General features: G+C 42.8%; 2 protein-coding genes across 12 annotated transcripts; one reads left to right on the top strand and one right to left on the bottom strand.

Moving 5' to 3' along the window:
- Positions 1-278: 278 nt before the first annotated feature.
- On the top strand, positions 279-23417 carry mapk8ip3 (mitogen-activated protein kinase 8 interacting protein 3). 11 transcript variants are annotated; one of them, XM_026359253.1, is made up of 33 exons: positions 279-1267; positions 5196-5316; positions 5646-5716; positions 6199-6290; positions 8475-8526; positions 10064-10295; positions 10390-10492; positions 10751-10869; positions 11566-11577; positions 12144-12161; positions 13885-13942; positions 14051-14203; positions 14351-14408; positions 14543-14694; positions 14814-14870; positions 14961-15131; positions 15589-15748; positions 16904-16954; positions 17830-17919; positions 18049-18204; positions 18289-18454; positions 18547-18744; positions 18822-19005; positions 19101-19220; positions 19339-19419; positions 19517-19584; positions 19675-19823; positions 19905-20076; positions 20158-20271; positions 20698-20736; positions 21161-21325; positions 21510-21656; positions 21805-23417. In XM_026359253.1, exons 1-33 carry the CDS (start codon positions 962-964, stop codon positions 21927-21929), a joined length of 3960 nt encoding a protein of 1319 aa, XP_026215038.1. In that variant the 5' UTR covers positions 279-961; the 3' UTR covers positions 21930-23417. The 11 variants fall into 11 exon arrangements, with proteins under 11 accessions (XP_026215038.1, XP_026214969.1, XP_026215045.1 ...); XM_026359184.1 differs by having other exon boundaries at positions 8475-8622; XM_026359260.1 differs by having other exon boundaries at positions 8472-8526; positions 15622-15748.
- Positions 23418-23467: 50 nt separating this feature from the next.
- On the bottom strand, positions 23468-27205 carry nme3 (NME/NM23 nucleoside diphosphate kinase 3). The gene is made up of 5 exons (XM_026359318.1): positions 27113-27205; positions 25875-26005; positions 25689-25790; positions 25160-25272; positions 23468-25011 (listed from the first exon to the last, which is right to left on the bottom strand). The coding sequence occupies exons 1-5, from the start codon at positions 27156-27158 to the stop codon at positions 24894-24896; spliced, it is 510 nt and encodes a 169-aa protein (XP_026215103.1). The 5' UTR covers positions 27159-27205; the 3' UTR covers positions 23468-24893.
- Positions 27206-27298: the final 93 nt, after the last annotated feature.

Here is a 27298-nt window from a genome sequence, read left to right as displayed (position 1 = left end):
AATACTTTAACTAATATCATACTCGTATAATGAATTAAATAGATTGCACATCCTACATTGTGCTATTCGTGGTCTCATTCTGTAAACACGGCTGCACCACACAGATTCCTTGTGTTTAAAAGCCACCTCGACGTTTAAACCCGAGTCTGGTCGTGAGCACTCGCCTGCGTGGGTAGGCTTATTTTGAAATCCCGAAGCCGACTTCCGGTGCCGTGCGTCTGCCTTGACGCAGTGACGTCAGCCGGACTCGGTCAGCTGGCTCCGTCTGCACAGCAGGGAGAGCCTCTCCCATAGGGAGACATCGGCGGCATCGGCAGCCCGCTGCGGGGACAGACATGGGAGAAACGGTTTTATAGCGTCGGCGAGGACCAGGAGCCTTATATTATTTATTTACCTATTTATTAATTAATTTATTTCCCTGCCAGTCATGGCTGGGGTCCGGTGCTGCGGCTGCTGAGAGGCAGGTGCAGTAACATCATCGACGGCGTTTCGTTCCTCGGCATGGACTCGGCGAGGGCCGCTCCACAGGCTTGGCCCGCTCCACATCCACCGTTTCCCGGTTCCGATTGTGTCTGCGGGAGGTGAGAAATAACTGGGCCGCGTCTGGAGGCGATACGACGGGCTGGTGGTGTCGGAGGAGGAGGAGGAGGAGGAGGAGGGTGGGGGCCCTCTTTACATCCAAATATCAGAGCCAGTATTTTCAGTACCGAGCTCAAGGTTACACACACACACACTCACACACACACCCAGGCTTCGTTCAGCATCTGTGCTGCTGCAGGATGGCATAGTGTTTTCTTTATCCAGGGAGAGACTGTGATTGAGAGCCCCCCCTTTCTGTGCGCTCGGCGGATCCAAACCCTGTGATAGTCTCGCCTTACAGGCCTGAAAAAAAAAAAAAACCAGTTGGAGCGCAGCCTCCTCATCCTCATCTGGAAAACAGGAGCCGGCTCCAGCTGCCACGATGATGGAGCTGCAGATAGACGAGGTGGTGTACCAGGACGACTACGGCTCCGGCTCCGTGATGTCGGAGCGGGTGTCGGGCCTGGCCAACAGCATCTACCGGGAGTTCGAGCGGCTGATCCGCAGCTACGACGAGGAGGTGGTGAAAGAGCTGATGCCGCTGGTGGTGAACGTCCTGGAAAACCTGGACGCGGTGCTGACCGAGAACCAGGAGCACGAAGTGGAGCTGGAGCTGCTGAAGGAGGACAACGAGCAGCTCATCACCCAGTACGAGCGGGAGAAAGCGCTGCGCAAGCAGGCGGAGGAGGTGAGTGGCCCCCCGGGTCTGTCTGGGCCTGAACCCGCATCACATGCAGCCTCCTGCTGCCACTGAGTCCCAGACGTGTGACTCACGTTTAGGCAGGAGATGGGTCATCTTATTTTTAGCCTCGTTGTCTTGTCAGGTAGTTAAAAATAAATTATATCCCTGTAAAAACACAGAAGAATGAATGTTTTTAACATTACACTGAATCACAGTTTAAATAGATGTTAATGAGTGGGTACTTGTTACTATTAAGTGTAATTATTACTGTATCACAATATTTTCAAGTAACCTCAGATGTGTGAGAAATGCAGAGGAGCCATCACAAGTCATACAAGTTATATATAAATAGACTTCATGCTGCATAAAGCGATGAAGGGACGACAAAGAGTGTATCTGTGTGATGATTGTAGTAGAGTACAGTGAAGATTAGAGCGAGTCGGGGAGATAATCTAACAACTGCTGTACGGTGAAGTGCAGGACTGTCCAGTGATGTCCACATAATAACATGTTCCTTTATTTTCTGTACATGTAACTGTCAGTGCAGTTAAATGTACTGTTCTGTCCTGTTACAGAGAACAACACTTTATTTATACTACTACATGTACTCAAATGTAAATATAAAGTTATACTTAGGATAGTGTTCAGTCCAAACTGTCACAGCTGCACATCTATATGTATTTCATCTAGTTTGAATAAGTAATTGTACATCTACTGGGTCTGTTAATACCACTGTAATATACTGGACCTTCAACATTACTACTAATCCCACAACAGGACACATACAGAAACAGAATTAGTTTCATTTTTACAGCTTTTACATTTACAGCAGAATCTCATATGCAAATGCAAAAGCACACAACATGCAAACCCCTGTCATTATTACATATAAGACATGGTGATAAAGGGACAGTCTGCAAACTTTTCACACAGATGAACGATGTGAGCACGATTCTCGTGGGCGTTTACTCTTGAACTAACAATAAAAGCAGACATCAATATGGAGCTATTACGTTACACTACACACCAAATTCCACCTCCAGCCATTTTTTTTTTATTATTCCATGTCCGTCTTTCTCTGACCGGAGTCACAGCAGCCGTGGGACCCAGCAGCAGGCGTCATAAAGCAACTTTAATCCTTAGAGGCCTCAGCATATCACTGGCAGCTCCGCTGGTATCAGCTTAGCTCAGCTTTTAGTCTGTGTCATCATCTGTTCTCCCTGCGTCACTTTGGTTTCACTTGGAGCTTTTACTTGGGAATCAGTTTGCTGCTTCAAAATAATATTTTCTTAACGTAAGTGCTAAGAGTGAAACTCAAAGTAAAAATAAGATTAAAAATACTTTTATTATCATTGAATAATTCTAGTACAACAAAGTTTGCTTCACATCTCTGGCCTGTGTGACTATAGATAGGTCACAATAAGCTGTGCACTGAGGTTTAAGTCTGAACACCTGTAAGTGACAAGTACAGTGTTTATTGTTAGTGCACATGGCTGTTAATATTAAAAGTCAAATATACTCCATGCATTTTGCACCTTATTGTTTAAAATTAGGGTTAAGACCATAGTGTGATGAACTAGTTAATATGATAAATATTGTGCACATATTTTATTTTTTTCCACAGTTGTTGCACATTTTTGTTTAAGAAAGCTGTGTTAAAGCAGAATGTGCAGAAAAATAGGTTGTTTTAGCTCCTGCTCCCCAAGCTGGGGGGTCGAGGTACCACCACAACAACAATATCTGGCACCGACACCGTTCTTCTGTCGGTTTTAGCGTTTTAGCAATTTAGCATTCTCCTCCACAGTCCGGCTGTATGTGTTTGAGCTGTAATCAGATCTAGAATATGACAGAAGACGAACAACCTCGCTAAGAGAGATCAGCAAGCGTAACGTGACTGTACTGCTGAAGGATGGAACTGACCTCTCTCCTCCAGGTCATTTATTTGCACAGTATAAATAAATAAATCGCAGTTAAGTGATTTCTCCTGCAAACGTCCAGCTCATGTTTTGGAAATGTGGCCTTGTTTAATATGGATATGGAACATGACAACAGTATTTAGTTTTCTGTTCCTTCTGCCGTTTAAATATTCACTATAAAAGACTCGAGTTCAATTCTGAATTCCTTTCAGTGAAATTTAAGTCTCATATTGTCCTGAATTGACACCTAGTAAACGTTACGTTGCCCAAATCAGAATTCACATTTCAGTGCAACAAATAAACAGACAATTTAGTCTGACTGCGATGGAGGGGGGTATAATGGGGGATGGGACGACGTGCGAGGGGTGGGGAATTATAGGAAATCAATAGTACACTGAGGGAGCCTGGCACTGTAACCTGATTTGTGCTTATGAAGAGCTTAGACAGAGCAGCAAAAGCAGAGAGGAAGACGTAGACGGAGGCTGGGAAAGCTGCAGTGAAAACACAGACGAAGGGTGATAGCAATAAAATGCAGGGTGAGAGGGAAACACAGAGAGAGAGAGGGGGGAAAACAATAACACGGCCTCTTGGAAGACACAGGGAGCAACGAGCAAAAGGTGGCTCCGGTTACAGGGTTATTAGGCTCCGGCTCATGGTAAACAAAGGCAGCAGCTCCCTCTTTGCTCAGGGAGTCTTCACTAGACGTCGAGCTGTCAGTAACGGCGTGATGACGTCTGACTGCTCTCTTATCGCCTTCCATCTCCACGTCGGCTGCTTCAGTCCCTGTGACTTCTCGGCCAGTTGAAGCTCATGTTTCACAGAAACTACAAACTTCATACTATGTTTTGCACAGTGTTCATTTCACGCTATTGACACTCAACCCTCTTGTTACTGGAATAGCTGTGACCACAGTGCAGTCGAACACACTTAGCTGCAGCTGCAGTTTGTTAGTGAAGCACATCAGCTGCACGACTCATCAGAGGAAACTTCATGAATTATTCACGCTGCACAGAATAACAGTCTTTCAACCTATAAATCCATATGCTGTGGCATTTTGTCACTGCAACAGTTGTTTACAAATCAAATGTCCTCTCTGTAAATGCACTGATAGTCTCACTTTACCTCTGCCGTGTGCTGCACAAACCCAACGACGCCTTTTAATAGCAAATTCTCCTGAGACTGGAGACGTTAGGCGTCTGATGCAGGTGAAGGCAGTGGTTAGAGGAGTGCAATTCAAGGGCGTTACTGTGGAGCGTGTTCCCAGTCTGAAGGGATGTGTTGAAGCATATTATGTTGTGAAGCTGTGGTCTGCTACGCTGCTGCATTATGACCTCTGTTTAGGCCGTATAAAACATTTCCAATTACAAAAAGACAAGAAATGTGAGCGAAATGCTTTTATCCATGTACATGTAGATTTCAGTTCAAAAGTAAAAACTTAAGTTTCTTTGGCTAATTTAGTTTTGTTAGTGAACTAGTCATGTTAACATTAACTAAAGAGAGAATAGTCCCATTCTTCTAAAATCAACAATCATCTTATTTTGCAGGGATTGTTCTTATCCACAGTTTTACGTTGCCATCAATATTAGTTGTTTGTCTATTTGGGAGCTGCATTTTCCTGGTCTCACAGTCTCTCTGCAGTCGGAGGATTACAGTATTAAGACTCACGGACTTGCTGCACTGAAAAAGGACGTCATTGTGAACAGATTTATAAAAAAAAAAGTGGACGTGAAGCAGGCGGCTCTGTGTTTACCTCTTCTGGCTGCTCCAGTTTGTGTTCAATGTGGTTTCAAAAATGAGCTTCAGACCAAAACTGTCTTTAGTGAGGAAGGTTTTAAAAGTGAGCCAAACACTGTTGATGTGATCACACAGCACTGAAACCTCCTTTCACTTAATTTATAATGCATTTAATTCCTAAATTGTCCTTAACAGTAAACATGTTTAAAAAAAGAGAGCGTCTTGTCTTCATTACTACAATCAGTGGGTTTGATTTCAGGCTCTGTGTCTGTGTGTCCCATTAGAAATTCATCGAGTTTGAAGATGCCCTGGAAGCTGAGAAGAAGGAGCTGCAGATGCAGGTGGAGTTCCTGGAGCTGCAGGGGAAACAACTGGAGCTGAAGACGAAGAACTACTCCGACCAGAGTGAGTGGACTCACACAGACACAACATCTGCCGTGCATGAAGCACATACAGAGCAAACGGAGCACTGGAGGCCAAGTTCTCGACACATAAGTGCCATCACAGCTCTATGAGGAAGATGGAACAGGAAGTGGACACGCTGCAGGGGATGTTGTATTTTTAGACTGTTGGTGCTTTTTAACTAGTTTCATGTGTCAGTAAATTGTGAATGCACACACACACACACACACACACACACACGTCTCTGCTGGTTTAGTTTTCTTTTATTCTCTATTTACTCCAACACACACTCTCCCGGTTTCTTGCTGCTAAACTGTTCGTCTGTGTCTCAGTCACTCGGTTAGAGGAGCGAGAATCGGACATGAAGAAAGAGTACAACGCTCTGCACCAGCGCCACACCGAGGTGAGAGCAAACATTCACAACAACAACTTACGCATGTTAAATACAAACAATTATAATAAAATAAATCCTATTTTGATTTCCAGCAACGTCTGTTTGCCTCACATTCCTGTTACCTGATGATCAATACTGTTGAGCGTCCTCATGTTACGAGCATTAGTTTAATAAAGCAGTAAAGGAGCATTACAATATTTTATTTTGCTCCAATATCCACTCCCTGCACAGTAGAAAACAACTTGTTTGACCATTAGAAGCTTAATTGCATTAAGAATATACAACCAGTCAGTGTGGAATAAAGTTAAATTTTAATATAATTACCTGGAACTTTGTGCACTATGAAGTTACTGTGAAAGATTTCATTTAGCAAACAAGCAAATAGAAAAAATAAAACATTAGTAGTGGATTATAGATTTTGAAATTAAATCACAGTAATGCTTTTATCCTGTTAGATCTCATGGTTTTTTCTTCCTGTCTGTCGATCACAGATGATTCAGACGTACGTCGAACACATAGAACGAACCAAACTGCAGCAGACGGGGAGCAACAGCCAATCAGAAGGCCCCGGCTGTGGACGAACGTGAGTGTGATTTTAACGTGTGGGTGTGTGTAAAAGGCCTCGTCGTTTATTTATCTATTTTGTGTGTGTGTGTGTGTGTGTGTGTGTGTGTGTGTGTGTGTGTGTGTGTCCATCATCTTGTTGCTGATGATTCACGTTTTGCTTTTCGTGTTGTCTGTTCGGTGTCGTGATGAACTGCTGGTCCTTCCCCCAAGATGAGCCTCACAGGAAACAATTAGAAAACACAGAAACAGATAAAGTTTAGTTCAGAGTTTATGTGTGAACTTCAGTTATTCACCAAAACATGAATCAAGAATATTTGAGCATCCATGAGCCGAGTTCCCAACACCCACAGTATCCTAATTCATTTCAGCGATGGTGATGAATGATGAAAGGTGAAGTGTGTGTGTGTGTGTGTGTGTGTGTGTGTGTGTGTGTGTGTGTGTGTGTGTGTCTTCCTGTCTCCTGTCTTTCTCTAATCAGTGTCTGTCTGTCTGTCTGTCTGTCTTGCTGGTTTGCTCTCTGTGCTGCTGTTTGCACAGTCGACACCACACATGGAGGAAAAGGTAAATCTAACCTCTGCCCTCACACCTTCTACCCCCTGAACCGACCTGCTTGGATTGAAACATGATTTAAAGTAAAGACGGCCGATGTCCCTCCTCAGCACCTTGTAGAAAGATAAAATATTCCTTCATCTGTTTCTGATTTCTGATGCTTGTACCTTTTTTTTTTATTATTATCTAACGACACAGTTCGACCTCAGGACTCTTTCAGAAGCAGTGCAGTCTGTGTTTTCCAGTTTGCTCCACCTACCTGCTCCTGTTGCTCTTATGTGTTTCTCTCAGTTCATCCATGTTTGTCTACCTGTCCTGATTGTCTGTGTCCATTAATAACACACAGATTTTAATCATTTACTTAAGGTTTTCTTTTCGTTAACTACGATCTTGATCTGTTTGAATGACCTGCGTCTAAGGGTGGGTCATCTGACAAACTTATATTATGTCATCCTTCTTTAATTGAAGCCTTCACATAAAGAGGCCGAGTTGTGCATAATTTCAGATTCATATTTTTATTCTGGGGCCACTACTTAATTAGTCACGGTTTGTTTTAGGTTCCAGTCTATTTGGACTCTAGAGTCAAGAAAGATCAGATCATGATATAACCTTTTAGCCAGATCACCCACCCTCACTTACGTCTTTATCCCTGGAAAAGAAATGAAGCTCGACTGTTTGGACTGGACTGCATGCCATCAGAGCCCTTCCTGTTTCTCACTGTAGGACTTTGAAATGACCCGTTTTCATTTTACCCTCAAATTTCTATTTCTGTTTGTGTTCTTTATTTTCATATTACTAATTTTTTAAGCATCAGGGCATTTGCAGTTTCTCTCCACACAGTCAGACAAGAAGTTTAACACCTGAAATGAAATTATTTTGCTCTTTATTCTCTTTCACAACAGTTAATAGTTTGTTTTAAGCCTGTGATGAGCCGGGAACCTGTGCAGGATGTGTTGTGTTTTATACCTTGTCCATGTAAACTAGGCTCCAGCCAGAGGCCAGTTTCACAAAGGCATTTAGACTGGTTTATGTGTTTACACCAGTCTAAATCTTACTCCAGGCTGAGCTGTAACTTAAACCGTGTTTTATAATGACAGTTGTTGAAAAGGACGTAACAGATTGCTCATAATTTGGTTTTACTCATGTTTAGTTTATTTATTTGCAAACATTACCTATAAAAACCTAATGTAACTGTTAAGTTTTAGTTTTAGACACAGTTAAAATGACAATAGTGGATCTGAGGCAAAGAATTCAACATGTGGCTGAGGATGGTTTGTGGTTCGATCCCGTCTCTTCAGTAAGTTGCATGGTGCATCACATAGTCTGAATATTTTTGAGCCAGATAACAGTGTTTGTATGAACAATGAATTCCTTCATGGATCTAATATTTTCAACCCCGACCGTCCTCACTTTAAGCACAGTTGACTGTTTCATTTCAGATCCACTCCGGTTGTGTAAAGCGCCAAAATGAAAACTGTCACTGTCCCAATAAAAACAGACTCGACTGTAACTTCAGAGGTTTTTCTAAAGTCTGATTTCAGCCTCAGTCAAAGTAAATCTTTGTGAAACTGCCCCTGGAGAGAATGAAATGTCTGTGTGTGACTTTTAATAACTAACACTCAGGCTCCTCTTGTGTCTCTTCTGCCAGCAGCAAAGCAGAGCGCCCACCGTCGTTGAGCCTGTACCCCAGCGGCGAGGGCATGGTACGTGGGGGTCTCGGGGGGGCTAGGATGATGCCCGAGAAAGACATCTGGCAGGTCAGCGAGCTGGGCCAGTCTACCTTCAGCTCCGCCTATCAGGTGGGACAGACAGCGGCCCTGTCGTCCTCCTCGACCGCAGCCCGTGGAGGGCCCTTATCTCTGCCCGTCCTTCTGCTCACACCCACACGGACCACCTCCACTCCCACGCCTGCTTGCGTCACTTTACAGGGAAACGTTTTAATCACAGCAGTTTGAAATCTGCCCTTTAAAGTCCGATTTGTTCGATTTCAAAGTTGACTCAAGCAAGCAGGGAGTCGTGTGTTTTTACTGTGTGATCGTGGAGCTTCTGCTGTGTCCTCGTGTTTTAATTCACACTTGCACATTAAGTTCAAGCCTGTGATCTTTGTTTTTGTTTTTTGTTACTAATGCAAGTTTTGTTGCATATGTTGCTTTATGTACAGTACAGTGTAAACAGTCCAGGTAAGAAATAATGAGGGCAGTGCTGCTTTTTGTTGTGGCTTTGTGCAAGTTGAAAAACACATTTTAGCATTTATTTAACTTAATATATAATATAATTTAAAGTCAAAATAGTGTAGTGCCAGCATTTCTTTTTTAGAATTAAATCTGGTCTCGAAGGATCAGTGTCACATGTTTTGGGAAAATGAAACAGGATCCCAGTGATCGAAACAGTTTAAAGTCCTCACATTTCATTTGTGTAGACTATTAACTTTCTATCTGTTTTCTATCTGTTGGGACTTTTTTTATCTAAAATGTATTAAAATCTGTGATTTGTCAGCTTGCTTGAACTCGAGAATTTGTGTCTCTCTGCACAGAAATAGTTTGCAGTTTCCTCCTTATGTGACATAGTTACTGGTTGCATTCCTGGATGCAGCATTGAACTGTGTTATGTGAAGTAACAGCAGTTTTCCAAAGTTCTCTTGAGTATATCTGACCATAGTCATCACAGTACCATGAGGGTTTCTCCTGCACTGCTACCTAGGGGCTCAAAGGTCACCACTCTTGACCTTGTTAGTTGAATATTTTATAAACTTTTCTCTTTTATTTTGCCTCCGTCCCACCTTGTTTGGAGTTTGCTGCAGGCATCCAACTCTAAATTAGCAAATTCACAAAATACAATTGTGTTTCTTATAAATAAAGGTTCAAGTGAATTAACAAATCACAGATTTTACTGATTATTACATGTTCAATAATCCCAACTTCCCCTAAAACGGGTATTTAAACAAAACAGTTCGACAATAACTAAACATGTTATTTATATTCATGCATCAAGGAGCCACCAAACCTTAAAGTGATAATACAGCATATGATTAAGATCTGTTGATACGTTAAAAACGACAACATGAAGTCTAAAACCGTTAAAGCAAATGAAAACATAGTGCTGCCCATCAGAGAGTTAAATCATTGCTAGAAACAAAATAAATGCTGCAGGTCAAATGTTTATTCACTACAGTACAAGATGCTCATATAATGTTTTTGTCTCTTGCCCCCGTCTTGTCTCAAACCATCACTGGATATTAAGGAGGATGGATCAGAGTCCGACTCGGTGGCCGCCACACCCAGCAGCAACGGAAGCAAGTCCAACACACCCACCTCCTCCGTCCCCTCCGCCACCGTCACCCCCATCAACGAGGGCTTCATGCCACACTCAGAATTTGATGTAATGCGAACTGGAAACCGCAGGAAAAATGCCAAACGGCTGAGTCGGAATATGGAGGTGCAGGTTTCCCAGGAGACGAGGAATGTCAGCATCGGTAAGAGGATGACTCTCATCTTCTTCTCAGTTTGTTTCCCTTCCTGTGTTTGTTGTTTTTAGTGGTTGGAAGTGTTTGTAACCTGTTTTACTAGGAATGGGAAGCAGTGATGAGTGGTCCGAGTTTCAGGAGATCATTGATTCCACCCCTGAGTTGGACATGTGTGTGGATCCCCGTGTGTATGGAGGAGGAAACAGGTAACGTGTCACAGTTTTCAGAAACTTGAAGAATTAAAAGAGGTCATACAGTCCTTCATCAGGATGAAAAAGTTGAATTGCACAGTGTGCACGTCTAATAGGAAACTGTAAACAACCTCTAAACACCCCCTGATGTAAGGAGGATTGCAGAAAATGAAATTATTCATACATAAACAAGTGTCATATTGTGATTTAATTAAATAAAAAATATATTCCACTTTTATTTTCTAATGAAACTTTCTATTATTTGTGCTCCAGCCCGTCTCAGGGCATCGTGAACGAGGCCTTCGGCATCAACACAGACTCTCTCTACCACGAGATCAAAGACGCCAAGTCGGACATCATTGGGGATGTGGATGCAGGCGCTGAGCTGCTAGGTACGAACAGGAAATAGACTGCAGTGTATTTCTCATAGGTTAATTAGTATAAATCCTAAGCTCAGCTGAGTGCGTAGAAAAAAACGTGATGGTGAAAAACTAGATGTTAAAGTAGAGACATGAAATCACAAGAAGCTGAAGATGCTCCTGCTCAGGTGAGCTGGTTAAAGTGAAGTGTTTTAAAAGTAGAGAAACCCAGACAATTAGAAATAAGGATGGATGCATGTGCATGTTACAAAAAGCCAGCGTTTGTTTTTGCTTTGAGCTCCTGCAGGACTCAGACGTGTTTTACGTTGCATGGCCGAGGCTACGACACAGTCCATGTCAGCTCCTCCCTGCGTCACTGCACAGTCTCCTCCCTGAGGAAAAATAAAAATACAATCCCTCAACCTCAACCTCAGCCGTCCATTCACTCAGTTAGTTGTTTTTCGTAGGCCTTTCTTTTTGATGCGGCTCATATTTTCAGTTTAAACAGGTGGATTTCATTATTATGTTGATGGGATTTTCAGTACAGTTTATTTCTCTCCGTCACTTTTTAGTTTTATCTTTAATTTCTAGTATTAGATTTCTCCTTATTTGTAGTTTGATTTGTTGAGATCTACAGAACTAGGAACCCGTCTTCTTGTCCATCTGTTAACCTCTCACCCATTTCTTTTTTGTTCCCCTTTTATGTGCTTCTGCTGGTGACTCCAATAGGCGAGTTCTCAGGTGTGTATCTGCACATGCATTGGTTGGTATCTTTTTCTTTTACTCTCTCGACTCCTCTCTGCTCTCCAAACTCCACACGATGCAATTGGATATTTAAACTTTCTGACTATGCACTAGATGTCCCACACCTATACGTTTTTGTTTTCTTATTTCTATAAAAATTCCCAGTGAAATAATTGTAATATTTAGTTATTTTAGAGTTTGTAAATCTGTTCTCTGCTGCTCTTTCCTCTTTGCAGTAACTCACACTAGTTTAAAATGAGCCTAAAGGTGATTTGTGTCCCACTAGAATTCATGTTCAAATAGGAAATCCACTATTTCAGAGAAGCAAGACACTAATAAAAAGCTTATTTCAGTGAGACTTTATAATAAATCAGATATTTGAATGAATCATCTGTAGAGGGGTAGATCCTTGGCTGCAGTCCCTTTGCTCGTCTTTAAATCCAAATTATTAATTGCTTCTCAGCATCCTCTCTCTTCCTCTTCTCCTTCTCCTTCTCTGATGCGTGTCCTTCCCTTCTTTCTCTCCTCACTCTCTCTCCTTCTTCTTCTTCTTTTGCCTCCAGTCCGTGATGATTTCTTCGGTAAGGCATCCTTTTGCCTCATGGTCATTATGTCATTCCCTGGCCTCCAGCTTTCACTCCCCTTCAGTTGCTTCCTTATGTCTGTTTTTTGTGGCTGGATATTCACATTTTATGCCACTTTTGCATCTCACAGCCTTAAGATTTAATTTATAGTTTACAGTTCTTGTGACTGCAGATATTCTGCCGATGGTGGTAAATTAGAACATTAAAATCTTTAAGAAGACCTCTGCAGAAAGACGATCCGACAACACAGTGTTGTTTTAGCTTCCACTAAGATTTGAGGGCACCAGCTGTAGTCGGTGTGTGCTGTCGTAAGATGATGCAGAACAATTTTCAAGTGTCACGAATTTACATTCAGGTGACAAATTTAAAGGAAAACTAACATAAAGTGTCTTAGTAAGATGTGGGACGACAGCATTAAGTCTCAGTCATTTCTGAGTCTTTACTGAATAAATAAAACATCAGTCTTCTAAAAAATATTCCCAGTTGGTGGTGGGTGGGACATTCAGCTCTATGGATGGAGATACTGTCTTCCAGGAAGAGACCACTCTTTCCATCTGGATAGGAATGTGAGCGTCACTCTTTGCGTCCTTAATGTGCATTTATCTTTATGCGCTGCGATGAAAAACTGATGTTAAAAAGTTCTGTCGATAAAAACTGGAATTAGCTTGAGAATATAAAAACTTGTCATCTAGATTACCCTAATTTTGATTAAAAAATACTTAGCTTTTCCCTTTAAAACCAGTTGAGTCTTTGTAAATGAAGTTTCTTTTAAAGGGCCTTAAATTATGAATCAACAGCATTTTATACACGACTGGATGTTAATCGCTCTCGTTCTCCTTTAGTTTGTCACCTGTCTGTTTATGGTAAAAAAAGGTTTATTCAACTTAAGGGATTCATTTTAAGTCGTTTGTTGTCTTGAGTCGTGTATCTAAAATTTACTGTCAATTAAAAACCAATACTCTTTAACAGTCCACCACTTGTCTAATTTACACCTGGTATTTAAGAACCAATGTTTTTGTTCTGCTGGTTTCTTTAGTTTGTTTGCTTGGCTTCTGTTGCACAGTGTTTGCTGCTTCCACATGTATTTTTCAGTTTAAAATAACCTATTTGAAATACGTTGTGCATGACGTTAACACTGTCATTGTTAAGGGATCAACCCTGAATTCTGAATATACAGAATATGTGCAGACAAAGACTAATAGATGTTAGTTAAAATGTCCTCTTCTGTTCAGTTTCATGTTTAGTCAGTGTTTCCCTAATATTTAATAAAGAAGCTTCCTTTGTTAACGTCACTCAGCCTCCTCGTTAGCATGAAGTCTTTTTAACTATTAAACCATTTGTTTCTGTACAAACTCCACTTCCAGAAACGTTTGGATGTTTTAGAGTTTGATTGGCTTTTAAACCTCACCTGTTACCAATTGAACTGTTGATTTTGAATATTTAATAAATGATATTTATATGTTCCGTCTGTCCCAACTTTTTGTGGAATCACTGAAAATCTTTACTTTGTGAATTTCTGGAAATGAAGTTTGTAGAAATGTTTTATTTCTCCTCCAGCAGGTTTTTGATGTGGTTGAGTTACAGAACATTTTGCTTGTCAATTTATGTATTGAGGTGTGTGTGTGTGTGTGTGTGTGTGTGTGTGTGTGTGTGTGGGTGTGGGTGTGTGTGTGTGTGTGTGTGTGATGCTGAGTAACAGATGTCAATGTGACTGTTTCAGGGATGGGAAAGGAGGTGGAGAACCTGCTGACAGAGAACAAACAGCTCCTAGAGACCAAGTAAGATGAGTGTGTGCTAATGTTAACGTGAATGTCTGTTTAATAACTTGTAGTTCTCTGGAGCTGCTTTTCGGACCCTTCACTCTCTTTCTGCTCTGCGCTCGACAGAAACGCTCTCAACATTGTGAAAAACGACCTTATTGCCAAAGTGGACGAGCTGTCGGGGGAGCAGGAGGTGCTGAGGGAGGAGCTGGAGGCGGTGAGACAGTCCAAGAACAAGGTGGACGCCAGAGTCAAGGAGCTGGAGGAAGAACTTAAACGGTGAATAACAGAGTTTTCTTTACTGTGTCACTGGTTTCTGCACTGTTGAAAAGTAATTAAATACAGTATATATTATACTGTTTTACAAAACAGCTGAGGTTGGTACACAAATCATTGAAGAAAATGAACTGGCAATGTGTGTTGCAGGTTAAAAGCAGAAGCTCTCGGTGCCTCTCGAGACTCCAAGGATGAAGGAGGTGATGATGTGAGTGAAATAGGACGAACACCTCCTTCACATGTCTCTACGTAGAAATACTTTTTAATAGTATCTCTGTGTACAGTGCTTAGACCTGTACAACATGGACTTCTTGAACTATTCTTTTGCTCTTGCATTCGCAGTTTTCGTCACCCATGCAGGACGGCGACATGACGATGACGCAGCGACGGCGGTTCACCCGGGTGGAGATGGCCCGGGTGCTGATGGAGAGGAACCAGTACAAAGAGAGGCTGATGGAGCTGCAGGAGGCCGTGCGGTGGACAGAAATGATCAGGCAGGGGAAACAAAGATGCAGAGCATTCAGAATCCTAACATCTCCTGAAGACACAAACTCTGACTTGATTAAAATACTTTGTGTTTTTCCTTCAATTGTTTTTCTGTCTTTCCTCTCAGGGCGTCCCGGGAGAGTCCTCCAATCCAAGAGAAAAAGAAATCCACCATCTGGCAGTTGTAAGATTCTGTTTTCATTAAACATTTTTCCATAAGTATGAAATGAAATCCTTAAATCGTTTGGTGAAACTTTTTCTCTCTGTCCTCCAGCTTTGCGCGTCTCTTCAGCTCGTCCTCCAGCCCTCCACCCGTCAAGCGGCCGTACTACAGCGTCAACATCCACTACAAGTCTCCTTCGCCTGCTGGCTTCTCTCAGCGACGCAGCCACACCATGTGTCAGATCTCCACCTCCAACCGCACGCTGGAGTTCTTCCCTGAAGAGTGAGCAGCATCCATCTCCAACCCTTCACTAAACTTAACACTTTACTCTTCGTGCTCCTCGGGTATCTGCTTCCCGCCTGGCTGCTTGCACGCTTGTAGCAGCTTGGAGAAGTTTTCAAACACTGTTTTTACTCAGGACACGTTGTCAGTTCCTTCATATCATAGTGAGACACATTTCTTCATGCAGGAGAATATTCTGAACCCATAACCGCAAAAGCTTCTTTGACTTTTCTATTATTGCATTTAATGAAATCATGAAATCATCTCCTGTGCTTCAGGTAAACGTGCTGAAAACGATTCTTCACTTGTGCTAGAATAAATTTTTAACAGGAGCCACTAACTCCTCAGCTGCTGCTTCTCTGATCCTCCTCTTCCTCTTTATCTTCGTCTGCTGCTGGCTGGCCAGGCTGCTAACGCTTCGCTTTTTCTCTCTCCTCTTCCCTCCCGCTGCGTCCAGACTGGCCAGTAATGGTGTTGCGTCTCTTCTCAGTGACTCGGCGATGTTGGCCCGCCGAGAGCAGCGGCGCGAACAGTACCGGCAGGTCCGTGAGCACATGCGCCGCGATGATGGCATCATGCAGGCCTGTGGCTGGAGCGTGCCGTCTCGCATTAAACAGGTACACACACATGTAGTCCTGCACTAATAGATGCCCCCTTTTTAAATGTGGAGCCCCTGACCCTCAAAGCCTCTCTGGACGGCCCTGCACAGCTTCAGTAGTGTGTAAATGTGAAGAACTGCTGAGTCCTCAAAGACAAACAGTAAAAATTAAATTTAAGTTCAGAGATCAGATTTTAGCTCTACTTTGGGTCACAAATCTTTTTCACACACCTGTAATCTTCATTTTTCTCATGCTTACTTTTCACAGATTTACAGTTTGGTATGCTGCACAGCCAAATTACCTCTGAGCAGCATTAGGGAAGAACTTGAGGGCAGATTAAAGTCTACACTAAGTTACAGTCCATCATGTTCCTTCAGACTCTCATGATGTTTGTGATGTTCCCTTTTATTCTGGGGTTTAGACAGACAGGATTCACTTCTACTGCATCAGACTGTTGATTTATGCTGCCTGCTGTTTTTATTTGGCTCCAGCTGATACATCTCGTAAAGACAAAGGAACAATGATGATCGTTGTTAGAATGATTGAAAAATAATAAACATGCATTCTACACGTGTAGAGAAGTTCCATCTACTTGCATAAAAGACAATTCATTGCATGTATGTTTTAGTAGAAGGTAAAGCCTTTTCTGAAAATGTGAAGAGATGCAACATAAGGATGAGACTGCCATGCTGCTGATTTACAAATGCCACAAAAAGACCAAAACCAACTATGAGTTAATCCATCTGTCGGCACTTTCCAACTTCAGTTCTTCAGTAGGTCCTGCAGAAATACTTTTAAAATCCATTATAAATATATTATAAATATATTTTTTTAATATAATTCATTTTAATAATGTTTTACAGACGGGTATAAATAGTGGATTTGTTTGGGGTAGTGCTGTTCTGGGCTGTACCAGACCAGATGCACAGATTCTACATGTTGGTTTTGGTCTTTTATGGGATTTCTTGACTAGAGAATAAGAAAATGTGACCACACTCATCATCTCAATTAAACCAGTGGTGAGAATAGTAGAGAGCTCTGAGTCCAGGTTTTGAGAATCCAAGTACAAGTTAAATGTTTGCCAGCAGCCTAAGGGGTTGATCCTGTGCAGCTCAAAGGCCAGAGGTCACGGTGTGTTGTTAGGCAGGTGGCTCTAACTCTGGTCTCCCACAGACTGGTGGTCAGCCGGACAGCGCTCAGAACAGCCCGCTGAAGAGACAACAGGCAAGTGAGACCGACAGAGCGCCAGCATGCGCCCTTACGGCTTCCTCTCCTTTTAACCTTCCCCCTAAGGCCCCCGATCCCTAGAAAGTTAACAGCAGCAGATGCAAAGCCAAAGAACAAACATCTCCATGTCAAGGTTGTTAAAAAAGATTGAAGTTTGTAACTAGCAGACTGACACTGAATGATATTGCTGTGAAATGATCTCTGGAAATGCATGAAAATCCAAGGGGGGGGGGGGTTGTTATTTGTAGGCATGATATGAGTCAGTGTCCCTGTGTTTCATACAAATCACTTAAAGACTGCATCTCTCTGATAAACCCCTGTGTCTGTGGTTTTGACCTTTTAACCTTTAACCTCTGTCTGTTTCAAGCTGCCCTACTCTAACAAGTCATCACTTACTGACTTACTCCTACTTTGACTTTAGTTCCGATTCCTAAAGGAAAAATCTGCTATAAAATACTTTTTTAAAACCCTGCAGTGTAAAGTTTGCTGATATTTAGTTGGTCATTTTACATTAAAGGTATTTGGGAAAGTTATTTAGTTTTTAAGTACCAGCTCAGTATTTTTGAGGTTTTTAACAAAAACAAAAATCTAAATTTTTATATTTATATTTCTAAAAAAATTATGCAGAACATTTCCAGTAAATCATTAAGAACATACAGGAACCATTAAATGCCAAATGTAGGAAAGTTAGCTGAGAGAAAGTGACCACAGCATCAGTGGAGTTTTCCTTCATTGCCTGCTGGTGTATCTACTGTACATGTAGATACACACTGAATGTTCCTGGTTTCCATCAGTGCCCATTAAATCTGGAGTAGATAACAATAAAACAGGAATTCACTTCTGCTCTCACCAATTCTCAACTCTGCTTTTAGGCCACCAACGAAAAAGAGGATAACCGCATGAAGAACGTTCCTGTGCCGGTGTACTGTCGTCCTCTGGTGGAGAAGGACCCCAACAGGAAGGTGAGGAGTCCGGGGGACAATATGGAGGCTCGGTTTTCTAAGGAGCTTTAGATTCAAGTTCAAACACAAAAGAGCCTGAGTCGACAGTGACTCTGCAGCTTTTCCTTGTGTGTGTGTGTGTGTTTGTAGTTGTGGTGTGCAGCAGGAGTGGACCTGACAGGATGGAGGGCCAACAGCCAGGAGTCGACGCCAGCTAAAACAGGGTCGGGCGGCGGCGACCCCCTACGAGCTGAGGAGGACGGAGCTGACAAGAAGACCAGTCACAGCTCCCCAGAGAAGAGGAAGGTAGAGCAACAAAAACTGGCACCGAGACACACTGAGGCTTTGTGTGCTGGTGTAAACATGCTGTCTCCTGTCCCTCTGTCCCAGTCAAAGGAACTCCAGGAAACCGACACCATGAGCAGCCGAGTGTGGATCCTCACCAGCACCCACTCTGCCAGCAAGGTGGTCATCATCGACGCCAACCAGCCGGGCTCGCTGGTCGACCAGTTCAACGTCTGCAACGCCCACGTGCTGTGTATCTCTAGTGTGCCAGGTGAGACGGAGAGCACTCAGCCCCACAGGTGCATTTGTGGCTTATTCAGTGACGCGACTGTGACTCAGATTTGTTGGTGTGTTCGTGTTCAGCTGCCAGCGAGAGCGACTATCCTGCAGGAGAGATCGTGTTGGACCCTGGAGACGGTGGTGCGGGGGCAGGCGACGACACCAGTGGCGTGGAGGGCATGTTGGCTGGTATCACGCTGGTCGGCTGTGCCACCAACTGCAGCGTCGCCCGCAGTAACTGCTCCTCGCGCACTGACACACCCATAATGGACAAAGGACAAGGTGGGCACACGGTGAACACTCCTGCATCGAATTACTCAACGACAAAAGGTGTTATTTAATTCAATGTTGTGCTTCAGCCCCCACTGCTCCCCCCATGAATGGAAAGATTCACCCCGCCCAGTCAGCTGAGGAAGCCACGGAGGCTACCGAGGTTCCTGAGTCAACCACCAGCCACACAGGAATAGGATCTGGACCTCCAGGACCGTTTACTGAGCACGTCTTCACCGATCCTCATCCTCGTCCAGCAGACGCCTCTGACAGGTTTATTTTACAACACACGCCGGAGAAAACAAACGTTACAGAAAAATAAATTAAAAACTCTTAACTGTGTCCGGTTGTGTTGTTCGTCCTCGCAGGAGCACAGGTCAGTCCAAAGAGGAAACATGTCAACCTGCAGAGTCAGAGGGTGGAGGAGAAGAGGCCAAAAACTACACCAGTGTGGCTCCCACCATGTGGCTGGGAGCACAGAACGGCTGGTCAGTCCCAGCAGAACCTCTCTTACCAAGTCTTTACTCTGGTTTAACACAGGTTAAACCAGGCTCAGGTCAAACGTACATGCAGCCTGAAGTGACTTGGCTCTGTTTCTCCTCTAAGGCTCTACGTCCACTCAGCTGTTGGAAACTGGAAGAAGTGTCTCCACTCCATCAAACTCAAAGACTCGGTGCTCAGCCTGGTGTAAGTTGTGCTTGTTAGGTCAAATTCTGTATTCTTGTAGTGTGGATCTTAGAGTCAGAGGATTTCTATGAACTCCTGTTGCTCGTTCTAATTGCAGGCATGTGAAAGGCCGCGTGCTTGTGGCCCTCGCTGACGGGACCCTCGCCATTTTCCACAGATCAGAGGGTATTTATCATTATTGGTTTATAAACACAGGCTGGTTCCAAGCTTGGTGACATTACTAAAACTGTAAAGTGTGTGTGTTTCTGTCCACAGACGGCCAGTGGGATTTGTCCAACTACCACCTGATGGACCTCGGCCGGCCTCATCACTCAATCCGCTGCATGGCCGTTGTCCACGATAAGGTTTGGTGCGGCTACAAGAACAAAATCCACGTCATTCAGCCCAAGAGCATGCAAATAGAGGTGAGTCACGCTTCTGTCTTCATGATGCAACAATCTTCAGACTGAATTTAATGTTTTTGTGATGTTGATTCCTCTCGGTAGAAGTCCTTTGACGCCCACCCTCGCAGGGAGAGCCAGGTGCGGCAGCTCGCGTGGATCGGTGATGGAGTGTGGGTGTCGATCCGGCTAGACTCGACCCTGCGCCTCTACCATGCTCACACACACCAGCACCTCCAGGATGTTGACATTGAGCCGTACGTCAGCAAGATGCTGGGTGAGATTCTGTCTACTGGTAAAAGCATTTTCTGTCGACCCACGCCACCTGGTTACTTACTGTGCTGGTTGTACTTCACAGGTACCGGAAAGCTGGGCTTCTCCTTTGTTCGAATCACAGCACTTCTGATTGGTGGAAATCGTCTGTGGGTGGGAACAGGAAACGGCGTGATCATCTCCATCCCGCTGACAGAGAGTGAGTTACGTTTACGCAGCTACACGACACATGGTGTGTGGTAAAAAGCGAAACTTGCAGTGACACTGAGGAATGTGTTTGGCGAGCGTTCAGCAGTAATTACCACTTTAAGCCTCTTTAATCTCGTCATGGTTTAAATATTACACAAAAATCAGTCTTGCAAGCTCTGAACTAGCAAACCCTGAACTCAGAATCCTTATTTAGAGCTTTTAGATCTGAAAATCAACCATTTTCCATTATAAACAGTGGCTTCTTCTTTAGATCACTTCCTCTTCTCTCCATAAACTCCTCGTCTTTTTCCCTCACGTTCTGTTTTCCTTTCTTCCCTCAGTGGTTTCTCCTCTTTCACAGTTAGTCTTGGTCGTAACTATTACTGTTACTGTCCTCTTTCTCCTCTGCTCTCCTCCTACACTCCTCCTCCCGTAGCGGTGGTCCTTCACCGGGGACAGCTCCTGGGTTTGAGGGGTAAGTGGGAGCGCTCCTGACCTCCTGCTGTTACGATCTCCCTTTTCTTGCCTCCTCTCACCCAATCAAACCTTCACATCCCCACAACTTCCTCTGCAGTGATATTATCTATTTGTTAGCCCTAATTTATCTTTAAGATTTAGCCTCTTTAAATTTTCTGAGTGCAACGATTCAGTTCCTTTCCTCACTGGTTGCTTTGCATGCTTTTTATCATGAGGGTTAGTGACATCAATGAGGTGTGTGTGTGTGTGTGTGTGTGTGTGTGTGGGCTTTAGTAGTTTAAAATCTTTTTATTTTCAGTTCTGGACAAAAGTGGATTTGTGGGTGTGGTTATTTTATTTATTTAGTGTTGTGGTGATTTGCTTGCTTGTCTAACAAACACTCCTGTTGGTTCATTTCTCAACTTGGACTCCCTCTGCTGCAGCAAACAAGGTGTCTCCCACTTCCTCCGGAGGAGTGATCCACGTGTACGGTGACGATGGCTCTGAAAAGAGCAACGGCAGCTTCATCCCCTACTGCTCCATGGCACAGGCCCAGCTCTGTTTCCATGGACACCGTGATGCTGTCAAGTTCTTCGTCTCTGTACCCGGTAGGAATACTTTTCCATCTGCCTGCTGACGCACAATGATCATGTTCACTGCTCTTGTTCTGAGTTTCAACATGTTGTAGAAAGAAATGAAGGAGAAATGTTCTGTTGGTTATGAGATATTAATATTGTTAGTATCTGCACCGTGTTAAACGTGTCTGTAACTAGTCTTTGACCGGTTCGACAGGCAATGTTCTGGCCACGCTAAACGGCAGTGTGCTGGACAGTCCGTCAGAGGGGCAGGGCTCCACAGCGCCCCCTGAGATGGAAGCCCAGAGTGTTCAAAACGTGTTGGTGCTGAGTGGAGGAGAGGGATACATCGACTTCCGTATAGGTGGGTAACTACAGCTGCACGAAAACCAGACGAGGTTCACTGTAAAGTTGTTTCACCTGGATTTGATATAATACAGATAGATACATATAGCACAGTATTTCAACGTTGCCTGCAGTTTTAAAGTTTTGCATTTGTGTTTTTCGCTCAGGCGACGGCGAGGACGATGAGACGGAGGAAGGAGAAAACGGTGGCACTTCGCAGATGAAACCTTCTTTGTGCAAAGCTGAGCGGAGCCACATCATCGTCTGGCAGGTGTCTTACGTACCCGAGTGACACCTGGATCTGCTTTAATGCCCTTCATACACACCCACACCCACCTACTTCCTCCTCTTGCCCCCAAAAGCTTCCAGCCACCTAGACCTTGTAATTACTTCCCTCGGTTATGTAAAAGTTTCTCCTTGGCTCTAAAAAGACCCTCCAACATGTGTATGTAACTAGTATACGCCCCCTTCTCATCACCTTGTAACTTTAATGCCTTGTAAGTACCTCCTCTGATCTAGTAACCTGCCTGCCATCCTGTTCGTCCCACCCAGGGCATTGTAACTATCTTCATGAGCCTTGTAACCCAGCCTCCTAACTACCTCCCTCTTCTGTATCTATCTTATATTCACCCTGTAAGCACACTGTATCCCCCCTATATTGACCTCGATTGTCCTGCATCTGCCCCGGAATTACTCCTCCTCTTCCTCCATTCGGTTTGTCATCTGTGGAAGCGCCACCTCGTCTTAAAGCAAAGCCCAGAGAGCCCCACCATGGAACAACTGTACCAAAAAATACTTAATGACAACACTGACCTGCATCTCCACCAGAAACCAGTCTGAATTTTCTAGCAACAACTAAGCAGTAACCTGTAACTATTTATGGCACAAAATGAAGGACTGAACCGATTGTTCTGGGATATTAAAGGGCGACTTCAACAATTTTCAGTAAAAGTTGGAGCCTTTGTAACAAATCAGTGCAATGTCTCTGGGATGTGTAGATGATATTTGGTAGTAATTTAATTTTCCTTTTTATTAGACTAAATCTTTAGACAGTATACAGGTTTATGAACGCTTTTCAATGTCCCTCTGTCTTCCCCCATGTTAAAATATCTCTCTGCTTCTATCTGAAACTCAGGTCGGGGCAGGTCAACCCAGATTACAACCTCTGTAGTATGAAATACTCCTTATTTCACACAGAAGCAGACGGATCTTTCAGCACAGTGAAGGAAGACAGACTTTTAACACCCCTCATTCACACGTAGGCACCAAACTAAAACCGCAGGCAGCAAGTTGCAAATTTTTGAAGTCGCCCTTTAAGAGTAAAACAGCTGCTCTTCAGATTTTGGGAATCAGTGTGTGCAGATGTCAGGCGTTGGACAACACTCAAATCTTGTTTCAGCTTTAAGATTGTTGCGAATGATTTAAGTGTTCGGGGTTTTTTTTAAAGGCAAAATCTAAATTAGTCGACCTCAAATTCAGCTTAAAAAAATCTGGGTTCTATTTCGAAATGTCCCCAAAATGACAGGAAACGTGTGGAGCACCTGAGGTGAATCTAAAAGATTAGAGGACTCAGCTCATTGAGGTCTACGTGCTGGCGTCGCTGACGGGTTAGTCCGGACTGGCTGTTGATCGGCTGAAGGGTGGCGTGTTGTCATGAAGTGTACAGGGATTATTGTAAATCTCCAGACACGCTGAAGCCATCCTATTTGTTCAGTATGGAAATTCATGCATTGATCTCTGTGTGGATTAAATATTAAACATATTTGTGTGCTGACAATAATAAAACGTGTGCTGTGTCTCAGTTCACTGCGAAAGGATTTTAAAAAGGAGTTCAACATGAGATTTATTGTTTTTGACATTTCTCCACATGATGTTTTATAAAAGCATAAATTTAAACAACCTGGCTGGGACATGGAAAATAACTAATTTTACATGATGCTCTTTAATCTACATGTTTGTGCCCTTTCAGCTAAATTTCCTGCTCAATTTACAAAATATTACCTGGAATTCATTTAATTACTGACATTATCCGTGAACAGATTACGCAGCTGATAAGATGGAGAAAGTGTCAAACTCTTCAGGTATTTGTACATGTAGTGTTTGTTTAGGGAACTGTGTAGTGTGGTTTGTAGCAGGCAGTAGGAAATATTAAACATCAATATCCACTGGAAACTGCTAGAAATTAATTATTGATGAGACAGAAAAACCTGCCACACATTAATTCACATGTCCAGTTTGTGTAATTGTTGGGCAGAAACATGTGAAACTACCAAATTATTGATCTTTTTAAAGTGCAAAACTAAAGTTAAGTGTATGTATTATGTGAGGATTTAATTACAAACTGGACCTATAATCTATGACAGTTCAATGAATTTGAAAACTTTGCGCACTATATTTCATTCACCTGCAACACATTGCTATTATTATTTATCAGCTGGTACTTAATACCTGCAGAGCCTAATACTTTCTCCACTTTAACTGCAGTTAGACTCAAACTGCATCAACTATTTACTGGTATTATCCTGCTAAGTAACAGTGAGAGGAAATTAAAACAAAAATTAAAATAAAACATCACATTATAAAAACTGAATGAGAGCAGCAACGCTGTTAGGCATCATTTCAAATCTTCTACTCATAATTACATTCAAGTTGTTTTTACACCCTTACAGAATAGTTTTTATTTTAAAAGGACACAGGAAGCTAACGAACAGGTGATAACTGTGGTGGTTACATGCTCTTCAGTGAGCTAGTAAATAGTTGTTATTGGCTGTCAAAGCTCTTATGTGACGTTTTGTGCAATAAATACTTTGCACACAGTGGATAATTTCTATATTTCCATACAGATCAAGTTTCCTGTTCCTTTTAAAATAGAATTTTACTTCAGGGTGGATTTAAATGCAGCTGCTCTGTAACATCTTAGGATTAACTATATGAATTGGACTTTATTGCTTCAAAATTGTAAACATGATCTCAAAAAAAGCTACAATGAAAACTGTAACAGAAGCAGATACTGTTAAGTCAAGTTAGGAGCTCACTTAGTGCATTTTTTTTTGCTTTGTAAAGTCATCTCACCTCAGAAATGTACTTAAGATACCAAAGAATGAAGCTGTGAGCAGCAAAGATGCCCATTTCTCATGTAACTACAAGCTGCTAAAGTTGAACAGAGGTTCCTCTGAGGTGTAGCAGTAATGACTCAGAAATAAAAGCACCCCTTTACCTACAGGACGGTGAACGAACTGGCAGCACATGATCGCTGTCAGTTGTAGATCCAGCGGCCACCACTGTGCTCCCAGCGCTGGAGCTCGTTGTGACGAAACCATAGAGAGATTTCCTTCTGGGCGCTTTCCACAGAGTCACTGCCGTGGATTATATTCCTGCAACACGGACACGACACAACAGTCAGGAAGGAACAAGGAGGAACACTCCAGAATCTCAATAATTCAAACACTTACTGAGGCCGTTTAAATAAATGACTCTCCCTCATGTTTTCCTTCAGAGAACTCAATTATCAGGTGATCTTACCTGCCAACTTCCACACAGTAATCTCCTCTGATGGTTCCAGGCAGCGAGTTTGCAGGGTTGGTCTCTCCCAGCATCTGACGTGCAGTCTTGACCACGCCCAAACCCTGCCACACCTGAACAAACAGAAACCTGAACATGTACATGACTGAAAAACACTTTTACAGTTTTACTTTTACATTTGATGCATCAAGCCTCTGAAAGAGTTTCGTATCCTGTGGATAATAAAGTTTATTTACTCAAGTACTATGCAGTTTTAATGCACTTGCATGCACACTGTACTTGTTTATTTATACTTTATGTATGGCTGCAGAATAATGTGATTATAATCAAATACTTTGATTTTCAATATAGGATTCTTCTAACTGTATTTTTACATTGTGGTAATGACATTTTTATTTAAGTAGATGAGCTGGTTAGTACTTCTGCAGAAACCTTATGAGGCTCATGGGAAACAAATCTGGACTAGAAACATCTGTGCATGTTATCTCAGCATCAAGTATACTGTGTGCAGTATGTTGAGGAATCTCACCATCGCAACAACTGGTCCAGAGCTCATGTACGTTATCAGTCCACTGAAGAAAGGCTTCGACCTCAGGTCCCAGTAATGTTCCCTGAGAAGATCCTCAGATGCCTGATGCACAGAAACAGATTGAGTTCAAAGGCTGATTAAAGGAGAAAATGAAAATATTTTAGAAGAGAACTATACTCCACAAACCTTGATGAGTTTGAGGCCCACCAGCTTGAACCCTTTCTTCTCAAAACGATGCACAATTTCTCCCACCAATTTCCGCTGCACGCCATCTGGTTTCACAGCTATGAAGGTGCGCTCATTCACCCCGGTCCATCCTACAATCAGTTATAACAAACGGTCAAAGACACAGTAAATAGCTGTGTTTATGTTTGTGTTAGGTGGAGAATCAGTGATGAAAAACAAGATATGAGTTTTATTTTGTTTGCAGAAAACCTCTGCAGCCTGTACTCACACACAGGAATTACATGCATGTTAGTTTTACAAGCCACTGTTGGAATCAAGTGTGCACTAATCTAAGCTTCAGACTCTATTGTAAGAGTTAAAAATGAGTCAATTTATTTTATATATAGTTTAGTAAAATAAAGAGCTGTAGTTAAACAGGGGCAGTAAACCACAGAAAACTCTGCATGCTATGACGTATTTTACTAATACCCTTACGGCAGACTATATTAAACCGGTCATGTAAAAAACTAAAACGGAGGTCGAATTAAAACCCATACAATTGTCTTAATGCATCAGTGGACTCCCCAAAGACCCTTCTAATGATCCGGATAATAAAATATTCAGTCTACTAAATTATGAAAAAGATATTCCACTCGTTTCCCAAGTAGCAAGTCAGGTTTTGAATCAAAACAAAGATGGCGGATCATCTTGTGCCTAACGTTGGGAACAATCGTAACTTGGCAAAACTGGTTAAAAACCTTTTCTTATTGTGCAGCAGGCGAAATTATTTTACATCCGGATCATTAGAAGGATATATACAGATTCTGAACATATCAACCAAACAACGGTAGATGTCTGTAAACGTGCTGCTGAAATGTTTAACCGTTGCCGGCTAATTAACGGAACCCGACCGTTAGCGCTGTGAACAGATTTATGCTAATTCATGAGGGTCATGGATAAGGGCTAACTAATAACTGCGAATAAATTGCAGTTGGGGTGCCACATGAGCCACACATTAAAGCCAGGGCACTAAAAAAAACGCCTGTTACACTTAGCGTTAGTAGAAAAATAATATTAAAGTTTGTGAATGGGTCATTCCTCCATTGTTTCACCAGATCAGTCCCTCTGCAGCAGCTAGCCGAGGTCTCCTCCAGTGAAGCTGCCTCTCCTGCTCACACGGGGTGGACATTGTGAGCGTATTATAAAGTTTTTAAAAAATGGTGAATGGAAGATGAGATACAAACAGATATAACACCAACCTGACTTAAAGATTTGAGCAAACACAGAGAGAATCAGGCAGATCATAGTGGCCGGAGCACGCTGGAAGGACGGAAGGAGCGGGACGCACCTGACGTGCGTGGGACGTCAGCACGTACGTATCCGTGCGTCCTCAGTGTTTATTAGCTCATTTATTTGACCACTTTGCTGCATTTGTTGCAGGTTCA

This window comes from Anabas testudineus, chromosome 8, assembly GCF_900324465.2.
Source record: "Anabas testudineus chromosome 8, fAnaTes1.2, whole genome shotgun sequence".
Taxonomy (NCBI): Eukaryota; Metazoa; Chordata; class Actinopteri; order Anabantiformes; family Anabantidae; genus Anabas; species Anabas testudineus.
The sequence above is the reverse complement of the archived record's forward strand: the minus strand, read 5'-3'. Positions and strand labels throughout refer to the sequence as shown.